Raw genomic sequence first — 17786 nt, forward strand, 5'->3', positions numbered from 1 at the left:
TTAAATCATGCCTAGGACATGAGCTATAAAGAAAATATAGTGTTTAGCCATTGATACCCTGAAATTCCAGGGGGATTCCTAGAGCCAATGCCAAATACTGAATGTATATCCGAGGTCCATCTTGGCACCACCTCACTCCCTCACTCTAGCTAAGATGCTGAGGGTACAGACTTCGGGTTCTAATCCTAGTTCTCATGTTTTCTGACTGTGTTACTTCTCTGTGCCTCAGACCTCAGTTTTCTCATCTGTTAAATAGGTATAGTAATGGCACCTACTGTCAGTATTGTTTTAAGTCTTCAGCAGTCCTCAATCACAGTGTCTGTTTCTTATAAATCGAGGACTACTTAGTGGGGCTTTGGTAGGAAAACTCCTCGCGGTCCCACAGGGAGCAGGTGGCTCTCCTAACTGCTGGACTGGCTGGTGCTTAGAATGGCGCTGGCAAGTACCTGTTGAATGAATGGATGGATGGGCGGAAACTGACTGAAGGAAGGCTGTGTCCCCAGGGCTCTTCATCCCCCAGCCTTGTAAAGGTGAGGAGGTAGCCAGGTGAAGAGGGGACGGAGCACTTTTTACGGGCCTGACCTTGAGTTGAATCCCGGCTTTGCCACTTACCAGCAGCAGGGCTCTGGGCGAGTTAATTTACTCAGTTTCTTTGATCGTGAAATGGAGCGGATAATGTCCGCCTTGGCCGACTGCCGGGCCGGGGGACCGCCGTGTGCTCCCTTCCTCCCTGCTGACCCTTCTCTCACACGGGGGCAGGGCAGACACTGACGCTGGAGCCGGGGTGGGGGGTAGGAAGGGGGTGCTGCAGTGGGGTCCTTGCGCGCCTCGCGGCCAAGGGGCGCCACGTGGGTGCCAGCGCGCCCGGCGCGGGCTCGGAGGAGGGCTCCCGCTTCCTGCGATCGCGGAGCGGGAGGGGGTCGGGCGGCCGCCGCGGAAGGCGGAGCCCGCGGGGAAAACGAAAGCGAGAGTGAGCGGCGGGTATCCTGCAGGCGGTCGGCAGTCGGCGGCGGCGGCGGTGCGGGGTGAGCGGGGCTCCGGGAGTCCGGGGAGCGCAGGGGGCTCCGCGGTGCGGGGCGGGGGGCGGCGCGGGCGCGGCGAAGGGCGCGTCCCAGCCCGGACCTGGACGCTGATGAGCCGTGGCCCGGCCGCGCGGGAGCGCTGTCCGAGGCCCGCCGCCGGGGTGCGGGGCCTTCCCGGAGCCCGGGAAACGATCACGCAGCGCGCTGGGGACCGATAGCCATTTTTTTTTTCCCCGCGAAGAATTTCTGTAAGAGCAAGTAACGAATTTCCCCGGCCGGAGTGCCGGGGTGGTGGGGTGGCAGGGGATCTAGCAGGAAACCGGTAAGTTGGCAAGTATGACAGATGGGAAATAGGGAGGCCTGGATTTCCCATAGATCGGCTAAATAGGCCCTGGCTAAAAATCTCCTGCCTACACAGTTGCAGTTGTTTCCCAACTGCCTGGGCTTAGCCCACCGCACCCCATCCCTCACCCCCACCCGGCTCCGTACCACCCTGTCCCCCATATCTTTTCTCAATACTGCAGCTGCCGAAGGGGTCCTTTCAGTCAGAACAGGACACTCCTCTGCTCGGATCATCCCGGTAGCTCATGATCTCATGAGAATTCCGTCCGTGGGGGCGCCTGGGTGGCTCGGTTAAGCCACGGACTCTTGATTTCTGCTCAGGTCATGATCTGGGGATCGTGAGATGGAGCACAGCCCCCAGCCATCTGGAGCCTCCCTGCCTCCCTCCCCCTAGGGCTCCGTGTTCTGCAGGGAGCCTGCTTGAGATTCTCGCTCTCCCTCTGCCCCTCCCCCCAGCTCGCTCGTGCACGCTCTCTCTCTTTCTCTCTCAAATAAATAAATAAATCTTAAAAAAAAAAAAAAAAGTATATCGCACAGACAAGGCCCCTTGCTCTCTCCACTGCGACCAGACAGGCCTCACTGCTTTGGCAAGCACATGCCTGCCTCTGGGCCTTTGCATGCCTGTTTCCCCTTCCTGGAAAGCTCTTCCCCCAGATTCCGGCAAGGATCATTCTCCTGCTTTACCCTGTACTTCTTGGCAATGGCATCTCATCACAGCAGCCTTCTCTGAACAACCAGCTATGTAAAAGAAACCCCACCCTTCCCTGACTGTTCCCCCTTACTCTGCTTCAGTTTTCAATATAGTAGTTATCAACCAGTGACGTAGTTTTATGGATTTATCTGTGTTCGTCTGCTAGTAAGTTCCCAAGACCAGGGTTTTGGGCACTGGTACCACCCCAGTACCTAGTAGTAATAGCTTCTCATTAAATATCTGTTTAATGAATGGTAATTCCTAAATTCTCTTTTGAATTAGAGAATAATGAGACTTCCTATTGCCTGTGATTTCTTTAGTACTCAAAATAGCTCCCAAAGGAGAGGTAAAAGATAAACTCTGCTGTCACTGAGGAGCTTAGAATTTGGGACAGATTATGCTCTTCTCCATTTTGCTTCGTTGAACCTGAAAATCCATAACCCTGGACCCGTAGTTCATTCATTGAACAATCAGATACTAGTTGAATGCATGTTGTAGGCCAAGCATTGTGCAAGACCTGGAATGGGCTGGGCGTACAGGGAGCTGGTAGTCTGCTAAGAGGGACAGAGGCACAAAGTAAGATGAGGATGATGGGCTCAGGAGTAAGATGGACACATAACGCCTGTTAGTGATTTTTGCTGGAGATTTCCTTTAGGAAAATGATAAGGTAGAATGAAAACAAGATTTATTGACAATAGTTGAAAAGTGCTGTTTCTTTTTTCCAGAGTTGGAAGTACTTTTTCAAACATGTTAATTCAGCACTTTCTTAGTTCGCACATATATTTCACTTAAATTCGAACTGGCTTGTCACTTTGATGATTGGCAGTTACTTAACATTAAAAGTGATGAGGATTTAATGCAGTTGATAGAACTTCAGGTTATAATTGCTAAGGGCTCTTCCGCAACTGCTATTCTGATTTCTGTGATCCCCTCCCAGTGTGATGTATGGTCTCATGGTTGTAACCAAAGTAAATGACACTGGTTCCTAAAAATAATGGTACATCACAAATCCTTATCAAAACCCTTGGGCCAGGCATGTTCCGGTATTCAGGGAGTTTTGGACTTTAGAAAGGTAAGGCAGCATAAATCCTGTCTATTATAGAATGCTCTCAGGATTTGGGGGCAGCACTCTATAATAAAACAATTTTTGTAGTGAAATGTATACGTGGACAACAAAGTATCACAAAGACTATAAATAATTCATGTCCGCTCAGGTCTAGACAGGGGGCGACAAACCTATCGAAAACAAAACAAGTGAAAACAAAACGAACCTCAGTGTTTAGTGCTTTTTGGATTTTGGAGTTGCAGACCAGGAGTACCCTGTATTGAAGGTTAATGATGTGGGGGTCTCTGCTGGATGCTTTTCATCTGATTTATTCCCCACAGCAGCCTCTGAATCAGGTGTTTTTATTCCTGTCTTCAGGTCACAAATGAAAGTTTCAGAGAGGGTGTAGCCCAGATCGGTGTGGCCTCTAAAGCTTGACTGTCTCCAGGACACTAAGGAGTAACGTGACAGCTTCGCCTTTGCTCAGACTCTAGGAACACCCAGCACCGTGCTTCCAGCCGCCACCATGGCTCACTCAAACCACGACAGCAGCCTCTGCTTGGTCTCCTTGCTTCTGCTCATGCTCCGCTGCCCATACCTGTCCCTGTCCCCAGACCCTGTTCTTTACATAGTATCAGAGTAATCATTTAAAGCATAAATCCAATCACATCCCCCCTCTACTTAGAGAATGTCCAGTAACTTCCTGTTGCAATTGGAAAACCATCCACCGGTTCCAACCATGACCTACAAGGTCTGTGTGCGTGGTGCTGACCTCTCTGACTCCTTTCCTACTCTTTCTTCCTCACTCACTGTGCAGCAGCCGCCTTGATCTTTTTGTTTTCCCTTCAAAGGCCATGCTGGTTCCTGAGATACTCTTCCCCCATATCTTGATATGATAGACTTTCTCATCATTCAGTCTTCATTTAAAATTGCCTCCTAAGAAAGGTCTTTCGTGACCACTGTGTCTAAAACCGCCTCCCCCTTATCTCTGCCCTCACCTACCAACTCGCCCTGTAGGCCACACCCCTTTTAATTTCATTATAGCACTTCCGGCCCTCTGGTCATCATATTGTCCCGTACTGTTACCTGTTTCTGTGCATGGTCATTTTCTGTCTTCCCTCTGGAATGCAGGTTGGGTATGAATTTGTCTTGTCCACATCTGTATCCTCATTGTCAGAATAGTGCCTGGCACTTGCTAAGCATTTATTGAATAAATGAAGAAAGGATGCACAGAAAACAGCAGATGAAGAGAAGGGAGAAGATGAGGGGGTTTCAAGTAGAGTATCTCATTTTAATGAAAATTTTTTCATTTTCCTATACACCATGCAAGTGTTTGGCATCTACTACTTGCCACTGGGTATTGGTGATACCAAGTGAGGGAGACATAGAACCTGCTTCCCAAATTGCTCACTGACTGGGCTGTTATGGGAGCTGGGCAAGGTGGCGTGGTGGGCCCTTGGGGGAGGACTGGCTACCCCTCCAACATCAAAGAAGATGTGCGAGCCTTACAGGTGGGTGGGAGTTGCCTGGTGGAGAGAGGGTGCAGATATTGCATTCACAGGAAAGAGAAAAGAGGTGACAAGTCATGCAGGTTGGGGAGCTCTGCAGATATTTTGGTATGCGTTCATCGATTACGGAGCCCCTATCGTAACAGCCTGGCCCCTTTCCTCTTGTAGCTCATGGTCTCTTTTGGAAGACAGTCAGTTATATAAGCAATTGCAGGAAAGGGGACAAGAGCTGTTGTGGAGCATTGAACCAGGACCTCTTCGAGGGTGTTTGGGAAGTGACATCTGAGCTGAGAGCTATAGGGAATAGGAGTTGACCAGGCGAAGGCAGTGGAAGGGGTAGAGTCAAGAGCATTTCAAGGAGGCAGCCTATTGGACAGAAGCAGTTAGAGTCAGGAAATGGTCAGGGGTAGAGGTGTTCTTTTGATAACCATCATTGTATAGTTGGAATTTAAAGCCATAAGTCTAGAGGCAGTCACGAGGGTGGTGAGTGTTAGTAGAGCAGAGAGGAGATCTAAGGACAGGGCCCTGGGGCACTGAAATATTTAGAAGAAATGTCTGTTCAGGTCCTTTGCCAATTTTTTAATTGGGTTGTCTATTTGTTGTTGAGTTGTAAAAGTTCTTTATATATTCAGGATACTGGACTCTTATCAGATATATGAATTATAGATATCCCATTCTGTAGATTTTCATTCTCTTCGTAGTGTCTTGTGTGACACAAATGCTTTTACTTTTTAAAAAATATATATATATTTATTTATTTATTTATTTATTTGAGAGAGAGAGAGTGCAGAGATCCCAGGGTGCTGGGATCATGACCTGACCTGAAGGCAGACGCTTAACCAACTGAGTCACCCAGGCGCCCCCGTTTTTACTTTTGACGAAGCCCAATCTATCTGTTTTCTTTTGCTGCTTGTGGCTTGTGCTTTTGCTGTCATCGCAAAGATTCCTTTGCCAAATCCACGATTCTGAAGATTTACCCTTATGTTTTCTTCTAAGAGTTTTATAGTTTTGGCTCCTCTCTTCAGATTCTATGTTTTTTAGATTTTCATTGTGACTTAAATCATTGCTACTCTCTTAGTCTAATGAGACCCATCAACTGGGGTCATAATTTACCCAGGTGCATTTACCTATAATTGACTAATGCAAATTTTAAAGGGAAGATTTTTGGGATTTCATAAGGGAATCTATTTCTGTATAGTGAAATCTTTAATGATTTCATAAACTTCACTTTACATACGTACTCTCAACCTTTTCCTTCTCAACATGAAGAATTCTGATTCTACCCGTATAGCTCAAGCAGGGATAAACCTATTCTTGACCCTCACTGGAAGCAGGGAGCAGAGTGGAAGAGAAAGACCCCTTTCCTTTTTTGGCCAGTTGAGTTTTGAAAGTAGAACGTTTTGGAGAAATTAGCTTGGTGTGCAGATCCTGAGAGAAAAAGATTTTGTAAGAAAGTTTTCTCTGGATTTATGTGGGGCTCGGATGAGTCTTATAAAGAAGATTCTTTTTATCCTGTTTTGTCTCCTACCCCGGATTGGGAAAATCAGGTTAGATGTGCTCTGTGTCACTTTTTTCAAACACCTCTTCTGTTCTAGGTTACTAGAAGAAATGGCCAGTGAGCGTCCACCAAGCTTTTCTATAGAAGAACTTAATACGTACTGTCAGAAGCACAGTTTGGTACTTAAGTATTATGAACTGTCTAAAGAAGGACCTGCGCATAACTTAAAGTAAATTGCTATTATTTTAAAGATCTTTTTAAAGTTATCTCTCTACCCAATGTGGGGCTCGAACTTACAACCCCGAGATCAAGAATTGCATGTTCTATTGACTGAGCCAGCCAGGCACCCCCAATGGATTTTTTTTTTAAAGGTGTATCTCTATGAGATAGGAACTGGAAGAATGGCACAATTTTGAAGTCAATAATTTAGCTCTAGAGCGAAGATGATGTGCTGTTTTGCTGTTTGACGGTGACTGCTTAAATTCTATATTGAATGAGTTAAAACCTTCAAGGTAGTCACAGGAGGCAGTGTGATTGGAATACTTGTCCTTAGTCAATGCATGAATTTTATAGCATTTTGTGAATATTGTCTTTGTAATCAGGTTTACATTTCAAGTTACCATAAATGAGAGAAAATATTCAGAAGCTGAGGGTAAATCAAAGAAGGAGGCCAAAAATGCTGCAGCCAAACTAGCTCTTGAAAAACTTAATGAAGAAAGCAAGGTGAGTAAATTCCTTTTCTTTTTTTTTTTTTTTTAAGATTTTATTTATTTATTTGACAGAGAGAGCACAAGCTGGGGGGGGGGGAACAGCAGAGGGAGAGGGAGAAGCAGACTCCCTGCTCAGCGGGGAGCCTGGTGCGGGCCGATCCCAGGACCCTGGGATCATGACCGAAGCTGAAGGCAGACACAACCAACTGAGCCATCCGGGCGCTCCAGTAAATGCCCTTTTTAACTTTACTCTGTGAAAAAACACCCACATACAGAGTAAAGCCATTCGCAGGTTCTTTTCCTTTCAGGAGTTCAGTCTTTTTCCTCCATCTCCATTTCTGTAGAGCCCTGAGTCAGAGGTTCATCTAGGGAGTGGTGGGCAAAGCCTGCCAGTACCTATTTAGAGAGCCAGCAGTAGAGACCTCCTCTGAAGTGGAGCCAATGGGAAAGGAAACAGCGAGAAATGAGCTGACAGGTTCTGGCAAGCGTCCCTCCACCCGACTGAGGAATGGAAGGACCGTGGGGAGGAAGGACAAAGGACAGGGATGGAAGGACCGTGGGGAGGACAACAGATGAGCAGGACAGGTGATGGAGAGCGAACATCCGTGGAATTGGTATCCTGGAGGCTGAGAACAGAGTGAAGAGTACAGAGAAAGCTATCTGAAGAGATTCCAGTTGAAAGTGTTTCTGAAATAAAGGTAAACCTTGATGCAGACGGAGACAACTCAACAGAGACAGGAAAATACAGAGCTGCCAATAACATTGATCACTGAGAAAGTCCTAAGCTCTAGGGATGATGGAAAAACCCTATAAGCATCCCGGCAGAAAAAGGAAATTATTTAAAAGGTAAAAATGAAAAAAAATATATCATGCTGTTCATAGCATCGTTTCAAACCACGGGATAGCAGAAACTGGCAGTAAAATGAGACAAGAAATCGTTGACATGTGGGACCAAAGAGGATCGTTTCTTAGATAATTTGAAAATTTTGAAAACATTCACTTTCAAGATACTTTCCTGAACAATCTTCCTCGATGATGTCACCCTTGTAACCCAAGTTGGGAAAAGTAATTCGGGCAAAATTGCAAACTCACAAATTATTAATGAGCCAGAAAATCAAATCAAGAAGTTAGGAAAAGAACAATAGGATACCTTTCCCCGAAAAAGCAGAAGAAACAAAATAGTAACAAGGCCAGACATTAATGTAAAAGAAAACCAAGAAATAATAAAGAAGGCCAATAAAGCCGAAAGTTAGTTCTTTGACAAGATAAATAACGTAGAAAAACTTGGGACAAGCTTTTGTCAGATTAGGAAAAAGGTACTGATAAGAGTGGAACGAATGGTGCTATTGTATTCCTCTTTCCCAACAAAGTGTGATCCGGGATATAGCTTTACTTCAATACTGGGTATCTTGTTTTTTGAGATTTACAAAGGGTAAAGCGAGCTAGGCAGTGTTCTAGTATTTTGCATGGATAAACAAGAAAGTTGACTATTTTGTTTTTCCATAGGAAACTATAAAAAGAAAATAGGTGGTTCCTTTCCTATTGTTAACATTTTTTTCTTGTGGATTTTTTCTGGTAGAAAAAGATGTATACTTAGACTTTTACTCAAGGTGGTAGACAAGGGCAATACATAAATCTGAGTTGTCTTTCAAATTATTCATTTAGTAATTTTATTAGAGGAAATAAAATGGTTAAATCTTTGTTTTCATCTGTATTAAACAAGATTTTTTTTCTTCGTAGGCAGTTAGTCCTTTATCAGTGCCAACAACGGATGCTTCAGAAGGAGTCGGAGTAGGGTCCACTGAGAACTTCATAGGCCGTTTGAATAGGCTTGCCCAGAAGGAAAAACTCTCCGTAAATTATGAACGATGTGAATTGAAAGAATATGGGCCAGAAAGGTGAGATGTAGTTCAGCTTTTCCTTCTCTTTCATTGTATCTAAGCAATAGAATGGGCTTGTTTTCTTGTCTCATTTTCCAGAGATATTTGTCCTCCTTTTTGGGACCCTTTGCATGAAAGGTTTTATATGACTTACACATAATTGGTCATCTTCGTGATTAAAATATGAAAATGCTTAATGGCTGCCGACTTGGGACCCATATACCATAATGGATCAAATCTGGGGAATCCTTTATTTCTGAGGTATATCTGGATGGTTGAGTCTGCAGGAGACCTCAGAGAGAATGGGGTGCCCCTGCTGGGGGGTGGGGGTTTGTGGAGATGTTTCCCTCCCAGAGGTCACAGTGGGAGTGGCTGTATGACAATGGCTGGACCACACGTATAGGTAAAATGACTCTCTTTTCACCATCGTCAGATTAGAGAGCCATTTATCTAGGTGCTTGTCCTTCAAATTCAGTTAAATGGTGTCAATCTCTAGACAAATACCAGGCCTTAAAAGAAATGGGTTTTAGCCATAGTCTGTGAGGACACCCGGATTTAAAGGGACTACGGAGGGTGGGGCCAAGTAGAGCTTCAGAGTCGCCAAGACTTTGGAAGTGAGGATAAAGAATGGATAGGAACTGGGAAAAGCAGAAAGCAAATGAACCTGAAGGAGATTGTTTCTTGGCTATAACCAACCCGTTTAATGAGAGACAGAGAGAGAAATCTAAATGGCAAGTAGTCCAAATAACCACATCAGGATACCGTCCTCTGAATTGACTCAGTTATGGACTTTCTAACTCTGATGGCTTTTAGGCCAGAGCCAGGAAGAGGAAAACAGAAGCGTATTCATTGGCATGAGAGAGTCCAAAGTGAATTGTGTGAGTTGACCTCAGTAAAGGAGGGGGCTGTTTTATTTTTTCGGAGCTCACCTGTTTGGTTCCTTGGGATTAAGCACTCTAATAGAGATGAGTTGCCTAAAAGAGAGAAATCTCCTTAGGGGTGCCTGGAAGAATAGGAGCCGTAGAAACCACCCGGTCACTCCGTCTAATTCTGCCTTCAGGGCAGGGAAGAGTCATCTGGTTGGGTGTATTTGCCTCCCTGGCAAATAATACGGGGATAATTTTGAATTAATGCATAGTAACTCCCTGATACTTACCATGTCCATTGCTTTTCCACTCATATAATTGTTCAAGGATCCTTGCCTCACCACAAATGTTCTTACATCTAATATGAAGAGGGTGTGGACTTCATGGGGCTCTTGCACTGTGGGGATTTCCTTAGGTTTGGGGGCACATGAACAGGGGGCAGAAAATGCTGAAGTTAGAACGAAATCTCTGATTTGCCCATTTCGCACAAAACACTGTGACCTTACTGTTTCTCCTGTAGAAGTCCTACTTTCCCTACACAGGCTTTTTCTTTCCATTTGAGCGTCTCTGAAAAATTCACCGGATCTCTCTCTTCCTTCTCTACCTCCATATTTTTGACCTTTGAGGATTTTTTAAAAAATCACTGCTGAGTTCCTTTATCACCAGATCTTTCAGAGAAGCAAAAAGAGAAGTTGCCTGAAAAAAATGCAAGCTGAGGCCTCAGCCAATCCCGGTTATTCCGGCAAATTGGTCAGCGTCTAATCAAAGATCTATATTCTACACGATACAAACTGCAGACCTACCCATAAATGAGTGTTATATTAAGGTCTTTGTTCATCTGTGTTTGCTTCCAAATCCTACGTTAGGTTTACTGCTTTTTGGTATTTGTGTAAATATTCTCTGTCATTTCTCCTAGATTTTATTATCGATGCAAAATTGGGCAGAAAGAGTACGCGGTTGGCGGAGGTGCCACAAAACAAGACGCCAAACAGATGGCCGCTAAATTTGCATATGATCAGATACAGTCAGAGAAAAACTCAATGGTACGTACTGCCTTTGGGTGTAACTGTAAAATTGTAAGGTTCTTTGTGGAGTTGATTTGAGGAAAGACTGCGTTTAGGTGATGCCCAGACAGCCCATCACATAGTATAAAGGATTCCTCCCTTCTGTGTTTCAGCAGTGAGCCACCAGCCATGGGGCCATAAGGCCCGGAGAGCAAAGTTCTGTTGGCACCTCGGGGTTGTTGTTGTTGCTGTTTTAAGATTTTATTTATTTGAGAAGGAAAGATTGAGAGAAAGAGAGAGAGAGAGAGAGAGAGAGGAGACAGTATGAGAGGGGGAGGGGCAGAAAGAGGGGGAGAGGGAGAAGCAGACTCCCTGCTGAGCAGGGAGCCCGATGTGGGACGCGATCTCAGGACTCCGGGATCATGACCTGAGCCGAAGGCAGACGCTTCACCGACTGAGCCACCCAGGCGCCCCCAGGGTTTTTTTAATTTTTTTATTTTATTTTATTTTTTTAAAGATTTTATTTATTTATTCAACAGAGACAGAGACAGCCAGTGAGAGAGGGAACACAAGCAGGGGGAGTGGGAGAGGAAGAAGCAGGCTTCTAGCGGAGGAGCCTGATGTGGGGCTCGATCCCATAACTCCAGGATCACGCCCTGAGCCGAAGGCAGACGCTTAACCGCTGTGCCACCCAGGCGCCCCCCCAGGGTTTTTTTTAAAATCCAGATCAAGCATCCATAAATAAATGTGATAGTTAGCACACACAGACTGAGCCAGTATGGAGAAGTAATGTAATTGCTCTTAAAACTCCTAAGGGGTGCTCTTTCTTTCAGAAAGATGACTCAGTATCAAATGATTCTTGGGCATCTTCGCCTAGCGACTCTGGAAACAACACTTTGGTGAAAAGCATATTGTAAGTGTGGACAAACAACTGTGATCGTTAACAAATTCAGATTGCTGCCTGAGAGAGCACATTTTTATGAAAATGTTTAAGGAGAATTTAGAGAAAGAAATTCTGATCAACAAAAAATAGGCAGAATTCACAAGCTAATGATTATCCCCTTTTCTTCTAGTGCTTCTAGATCACCTCTTGAAAATGATATCTCACCAAATGCACCAGAAGGAAATTGTAACAGCAACAGCGTAAACAATTCTTCATCTCCTCTGGTATAGTATTAGCGTCTTGCTGCCTGATAATCTTCTTCTCCGTTGTGTTTCCTCATTTAAAAAGTGTCTCCAGTACTCAACCATAATTTTTCGACTTTTATCTCATGCACTCTTATTTCATGTTAGCATGTGGCAGCATTTTGGCTTTCTCCTTTCTTTATTAACCCCGTTCCTCACATGCGAAATTCTTCCACTATTCACTCCCATCTTCCTCTCCCTGTTCACCTTCATGTTTTCCTATATTACTATGATCTTGCTTATCTTCTACCAATAGGATGCTACTTAAAATATCCATTAATATGGGGCGCCTGGGTGGCACAGCGGTTAGGCGTCTGCCTTCAGCTCAGGGCGTGATCCCGGCGTTGTGGGATCGAGCCCCACATCAGGCTCCTCCGCTGTGAGCCTGCTTCTTCCTCTCCCACTCCCCCTACTTGTGTTCCCTCTCTCGCTGGCTGTCTCTATCTCTGTCAAATAAATAAATAAAATCTTTAAAAAAAAATATCCATTAATATTTAGTCTACTCCTGTTTTTAAAAAAATCCGACCTAAACTTAGAAATCAGATGATTTTTATGGTGACAATTAGTGTTACATAAGTGCTGTATTTATAACGAACTATAAACAAATTGATAAGAAAAAGAAAAGCACCTCAGAAAAATGTAGAGAAGATCTGAACAGACAATTCAGAGAAGAGATACCCAAATAGGCAACAAAAATATGAAAAGATACTTTACTGCGTAGTAATAGGGAAAATGCAAATCAAAACAACAGTTAGGTGCCTTTTTAAACCCATCACTGTGGCAAAATTTGCGTCTGGCAAAATACTAAGCATCGGCACAGCTGTGTTCCGATTACCTGCTGCGGGTGGAAGAATAAGTTGGTACAACCATGGCGGAGAACAGTTTGGCAAGACGTAGCGAAGTGGAGGGTGTACATGCCGTGCCTTCAAGCAGTTCCGTTGCTGGGGATGTCTACTAGAGAAGCACTCCTGTGTATGTACAGAGAAACATATGTAAGCTTGTTCTTGCAACTTTATTTGTAACTGGAAGCGGCTTGAGAGACATTGTCCATTAACAGAATGGCTAAATTAATATACTGTAGTCATCACACAGTGGGAAGGGGTATGAGCTCAAAAACTTAGTTTGATGCTCCCCGCTCTGTCTCAACATATTCAAATTGGTAAAACTACAAAACCTACCAGAATAAAGGTGAATATGAATAAAGAAGAGCTATGTGAAATTAATTTTTGAGATATAGTGAAGATTCCTCTTTTTTGCTAAATATTAAAATTAAATTAATAATTTGTGCTAAAAATGAAATTATTAGCATTGCCATTTTTCTTCTTCTTTTTCTTCTTCTTTTTTTTTTTTTTTTTTTGCATTGCCATTTTTAACTGGTAACCAGATAAGAAACACTTGGGGAATTATTTTAGACTGGATCCCTGAGCTCCGTCTGTGGCTTTAGCTCTGTGGAGGGCTGGGATGCACGCCTTCTTGTTGAGACCCACTGGCCCAGGAGGTCTGCAGGGAGTCCGTGGTTGGCTTCCACTGAACTTGCCCTGATTGCTTTTCTGTCCTGCCTGCCCTATCTGTCTGTTTGCTATAACAGATGAGAACATTGATCTAGCCGAGTAAACTGAGAAGCAGGGCTTGATGAGAGTACACAAGTTGATGAGGCTGTTCATCTAATGGACCAAAAAATGTCACAGAACCATCTAGAAGTACAGGAGGAAGAAGAACAAGATAAAGCAAGATAACTGATTTAATCATCTGAAACTGTTTTTCATTTTCTTTTATTACAGAGCAATGTCAGAAGTAGTGAAAAGAGGGTAAAAAGGTGAGTATCATTGTGCAGTGCACGTTTTTGGACATGAAGTTTTGTTTCAGACTTAGGGTGTTAACCTTATTTACTAGGTCTTCAGTGTTTGTAGAGTACTATATACCCTTCTTTGAATGGAATTTCCGAAGTAGAAAGCATAGTTCAGGACCCCAAAAAGCTTGAAATCTTTAAACAAATGATTTGACGTGTGTTGAGAAGTCTTTGAATGTATGTACACACTGCATTGTAGATGAAAGGCCCGTGGGGGTATCACTAGAGTCCGTGGTTGAGGGTGTTATTTTGGACGAGGTTGACAGAAGTGAACTTGGAGAGGCACTTCCAGAAAAGTGCATTATTTTGCAGACAGGCAGGTAGGGTACAGATGGCATAATGACTTGTGTAAGAAAAGCAAAAGATCAAATGTTAATATAAATGATGGCGGATTGGTTTCTTGAACGGAAGAGAAAAACAAGGACAAAACTATAAGTCATCAGTGAGGGCGAGATGGCAGTAGAAGACATTATGGGCCACCAATATATTCTGAACAGTAGGAGATGTGCCAGGGAAGAATGTTCCCGATGTGGGTGTTTGGGTGGAGAGAAGAAAGGTGTATGTGTAAGGTGGTCTGGCTGTCAGCCGTGGTTATCATGGTAGTGACGAGGGATGAGGAGAATTTGCGAGACAGACTGTACGGAAAGATTTGAGGGAATAGAGTTCCAATAAGTGGGTGAAGAAGAGGCAAAGGAGAAAGGATTTGAAGATGGGTTCATGTGGAGGAGATGCAGACAGGAATCACGGGCACTAATGGGATTAAGGAAGTTTAAGACTTGAGGGCTTAGGGGGAAGATAGCAATTTGAATATGTTTCGTTTTCAGTGGGGTTTGGACTTCCAATAGCACATGGCTCACCGCCAGCCAGGAATAAAGTACAAAGACTAGAATGACGGTGCAAGGATCGATTTCCTTTGGTTTTGAGAATGTAGGGAAGAAAGGAGAGGCTGGTGGCACACCAACATTGTGTTAAGGCAAAAAAAAAAAAAAAAGGAATCAGGGAAGGAATGAAAAATTATTAGTGGGCAGAGGAGAACTCTCAGTATATTGTTTTGTAAAGAAAGGTTAACACTTTCTACCCTGCAATTCTAATACGTGACTCAAAATATTTAAAAAAAACTAGTGCATGACATAATGTTCTATTTTATTTGAGTTTTATTTGAGTTTTATATTCTTCTCTTAAATTTTAGAAGTTTGGCCCCTACTTTTAACTCTCCTGTGACCAAAGAAAACAAGTACACTGTGGAAGTCAGGTAAGAGGGAAACATGTAAACATAATCTGTTTAAAGGTATGTTTGCTCATTTGACAAAAGCTTCTGAAGGGACTGTTGTACATCAGCCAGGTTAAATTCTGTTTCTTCCTGAACAGTTTATTTTTTTAAGTACAGACCCCCAAAAGATCATTATGTCTTGGAAAAGTAATGTTTAGATGAATCCACATGGAATGTGGTAAATGTAGATCTGTGTGATACTTATGGGAGTTTTTCTGACACACATGGAAGTTTTTAATATTGAAGGTAAATATTTCTACATACCGTGATTTTTTTTTTTTAAAGACCACTGAAGGAATCCGAATAGATCCACTTGAATCTGTTCTCCATTTTCCAGCTCCATTCCAGATTTCACGTTGAAAAAAGGTTCCTCTTGTGGTAGATTATGGTTTGGGTTTGAACAAAATATCTAAAACAAATGTGAAGCCTATTTGCAACAGGAGGACATTGAATACAAGTTTAAAAAAAAAAAAACAAAGAATCAACAAACATTTGAAAGTACCTCATAGATACCTGGCACTGTGCTGGGCATTGGATTTATAGGGGGAACTACTAGAAACAGCGTCGGCCCTCGCCGAGTTTTGTGGGGATGATATTACATGAAAAATCTGTAATTATAATCTATGGTCAGAGGTCTGAAGGGAAAGCAATGACATGGTAAGAAACAGAAATAGGACCCTTGGGGTTAGTGTGAGGGATGAGGCAAGGCTTTCTCTGGGGTCGCCCATGTGGGGGTGCCTGGAGGATGAGTTAGCATAGGGAGGTGGGGTCTGTGACTTCGCCAAAGCAGAGCGTGTGGGAAAGTGAAGGTAGGAACGGTATGTGAGTGTTCAAGGGGCAGAGGCCGTGTGCTTGGAGTGCGTTGAGCAAGGGCGTGGTGCCGTGGGACAAGCTGGGGAGGGAAGCACGAGACCCTCGTAGGCCATCTAAGGACTTTCTGGGCTATTGGAGAGTTTAGGCACAGAGAGACATGCTCAGAGTTTTTCACCCTGCTTGCTGTGTGGCTCATGGATTGGAGCAAAGGAGGGAGAGGAAGTGGAGTGTCCCAGCTAGCCGGGTTCTGCGGGAGGCTGACGGGAGCGTGGACGGGTGTGAAGATGTTGCGGATGGGGAAAGTGGGCACACACCAGTGACGTGTTTGGGGAGAACAGTTGGCAGGGCTTAATGATGGAACGTGGAGCAGGAGAGAGGGGGAGACCAGGTAGTTACAAACGTAGGCAGGCTCGGAGAACATGCTCGTGTCTCTCATGACAGCTTGGTGGCAGCTGGGGAACTGAATATGCTGCTTCTGAAGTTTTATACTTGAGATCGGAGTCTTATCATGGCTTTTGTACAGCCAGAAGTGGAGTGTCATCGCCAGCGTGATTTGTTATGTTGGGAGCGGGAGCGGGAGAAACAAGGTCTTTGGGATTCAAGAGTTTCTGTGGCGTGGACTCTTCTCATACAGAAGGGGAGAGCCATGTTTGTTATATAGTCTGTTGTGCGGTGACGTGAAGGGGAAGGGGAGGGGTTGGGCGGGTCGGGGGGTGGGGTGGGCAGTGACCACCGAACTCAGAATAGCAGTGGCATTTCTCTTTTCAGGTTTGCTAGTGATTTTACAGAAATAACACCGATTGGCTCAGGCGGATACGGTCAGGTTTTCAAAGCAAAGCACAAAATTGATGGGAAGACTTATGTTATTAAACGTGTTAAATATGATAAAGAGTAAGTAGTACATGTTTGTCTCTTCGAATGACAAGTTTTGTGAACCTGCATGATTCTTTTTTTGTGTCTCTCCTTCATTAGCATACTATTTACTTTTTTCTAGTCTTCCTTAAAAATGTCACTCTCTCATCGGGAGCTTGGCTTCCTCTGACATGACCTCACTTTACTGTGGTTATTTCCGTAAAATAAATGGATAGACCATTGATCATTCTTTTGGTCCCGTCTTGATGAAAACTGAAGTTATAGAATCATCTAACTCACAGTGACCTTTGAGACGTTCTGGTCTCCTCTCCTTATTTAACGGATTAGGAGGGTGAGACCCAAAGAGGCAAACTGATTTGTCAAAGGTAAAAGCTAGCTGGTAACTGTCCCGTTTGTCTATTATTGTGTAATATGCCACTCCAAAATGTAGTGGCTGAAAAAGAACAAGATGTTATTATCTGTCACTGTCCTGGGAGTGGTGCTCATCTGGACCGTCCTTACGTGGGATCTGTCATGCATTTGTAGTTGGAAGTCATCAGAAACTTGGGGGGAGTGCGCCTGGATGGCTCCGTCAATTGAGCATCTGACTTTGGCTCAGGTCATGATCTCAGGGTCATGGGATCAGCCTCACATGGGGCTCTCTGCTCCAGCGGGGAGTCTGCTTCTCCCTCTGCCCTTCCCCCGACTCGTGCTCTCTCTCCCTCTCTCTCTTTCGCAAATAAATAAATAAATAAAATCTTTAAAAAAAAAAGAAGTCATCAGAAAGCTTGGCCAGGGATGGCCGTTACAAATGGCTAGCAGTCGAGCTGGCTGTGGGCTGGAAATTCAGCTGGGATTGTTAATCAGAGTGCCTCCACATGGGCTCTTCATGTCACATGGGCTTCTCACAACTTAGTGGCTGGGTTCCAAGAGGGATTGTCCACAGAGCAAGTCATCCCAGAAGGGAACAGGAAAGGCTACTTTGACCTAGACTTGGAAGTTTCACATTATATTGGTTAAACAAAATCACTAAGGCCAGTTCAGACTCGAGGAAAGGGCAAATACACTCTACCTCTTAATCTGAGGAGTGGGTGCATGTATGGGGAGGAAAAAATTGATAACCGTCTTTGGTCACTTACCCACGATGGTAACAAGGTGGAGATTTATTTTTTTAATTTAATTTTATTTAAATTCAATTACTTAACAGATAGTGTATTATTAGTTTCAGAGGTAGAGTTCACAAGGTGGAGA

General features: G+C 44.1%; 1 protein-coding gene across 4 annotated transcripts in view; it reads left to right on the forward strand.

Annotated features, from left to right (window-relative positions):
- Positions 1–934: 934 nt before the first annotated feature.
- EIF2AK2 (eukaryotic translation initiation factor 2 alpha kinase 2) overlaps positions 935–17786 on the forward strand; it is a 35035-nt gene continuing 18183 nt past the window's right edge. The window contains exons 1-10 of one of the 4 annotated variants that reach the window (XM_026478967.4): positions 935–1025; positions 6204–6335; positions 6709–6829; positions 8557–8714; positions 10479–10605; positions 11400–11479; positions 11640–11733; positions 13533–13567; positions 14790–14852; positions 16452–16574. In XM_026478967.4, coding sequence (XP_026334752.1) covers positions 6217–6335; positions 6709–6829; positions 8557–8714; positions 10479–10605; positions 11400–11479; positions 11640–11733; positions 13533–13567; positions 14790–14852; positions 16452–16574 — 920 coding nt within the window. In that variant the 5' untranslated portion in view covers positions 935–1025; positions 6204–6216. Of the gene's footprint in view, positions 1026–1165; positions 1345–6203; positions 6336–6708; positions 6830–8556; positions 8715–10478; positions 10606–11399; positions 11480–11639; positions 11734–13532; positions 13568–14789; positions 14853–16451; positions 16575–17786 lie in introns of those variants that run through there. The other 3 variants (XM_026478972.4, XM_048222549.2, XM_044391189.3) reach the window with 3 other exon arrangements.

Source organism: Ursus arctos, unplaced genomic scaffold (genome assembly GCF_023065955.2).
Source record: "Ursus arctos isolate Adak ecotype North America unplaced genomic scaffold, UrsArc2.0 scaffold_8, whole genome shotgun sequence".
NCBI lineage: Eukaryota > Metazoa > Chordata > Mammalia > Carnivora > Ursidae > Ursus > Ursus arctos.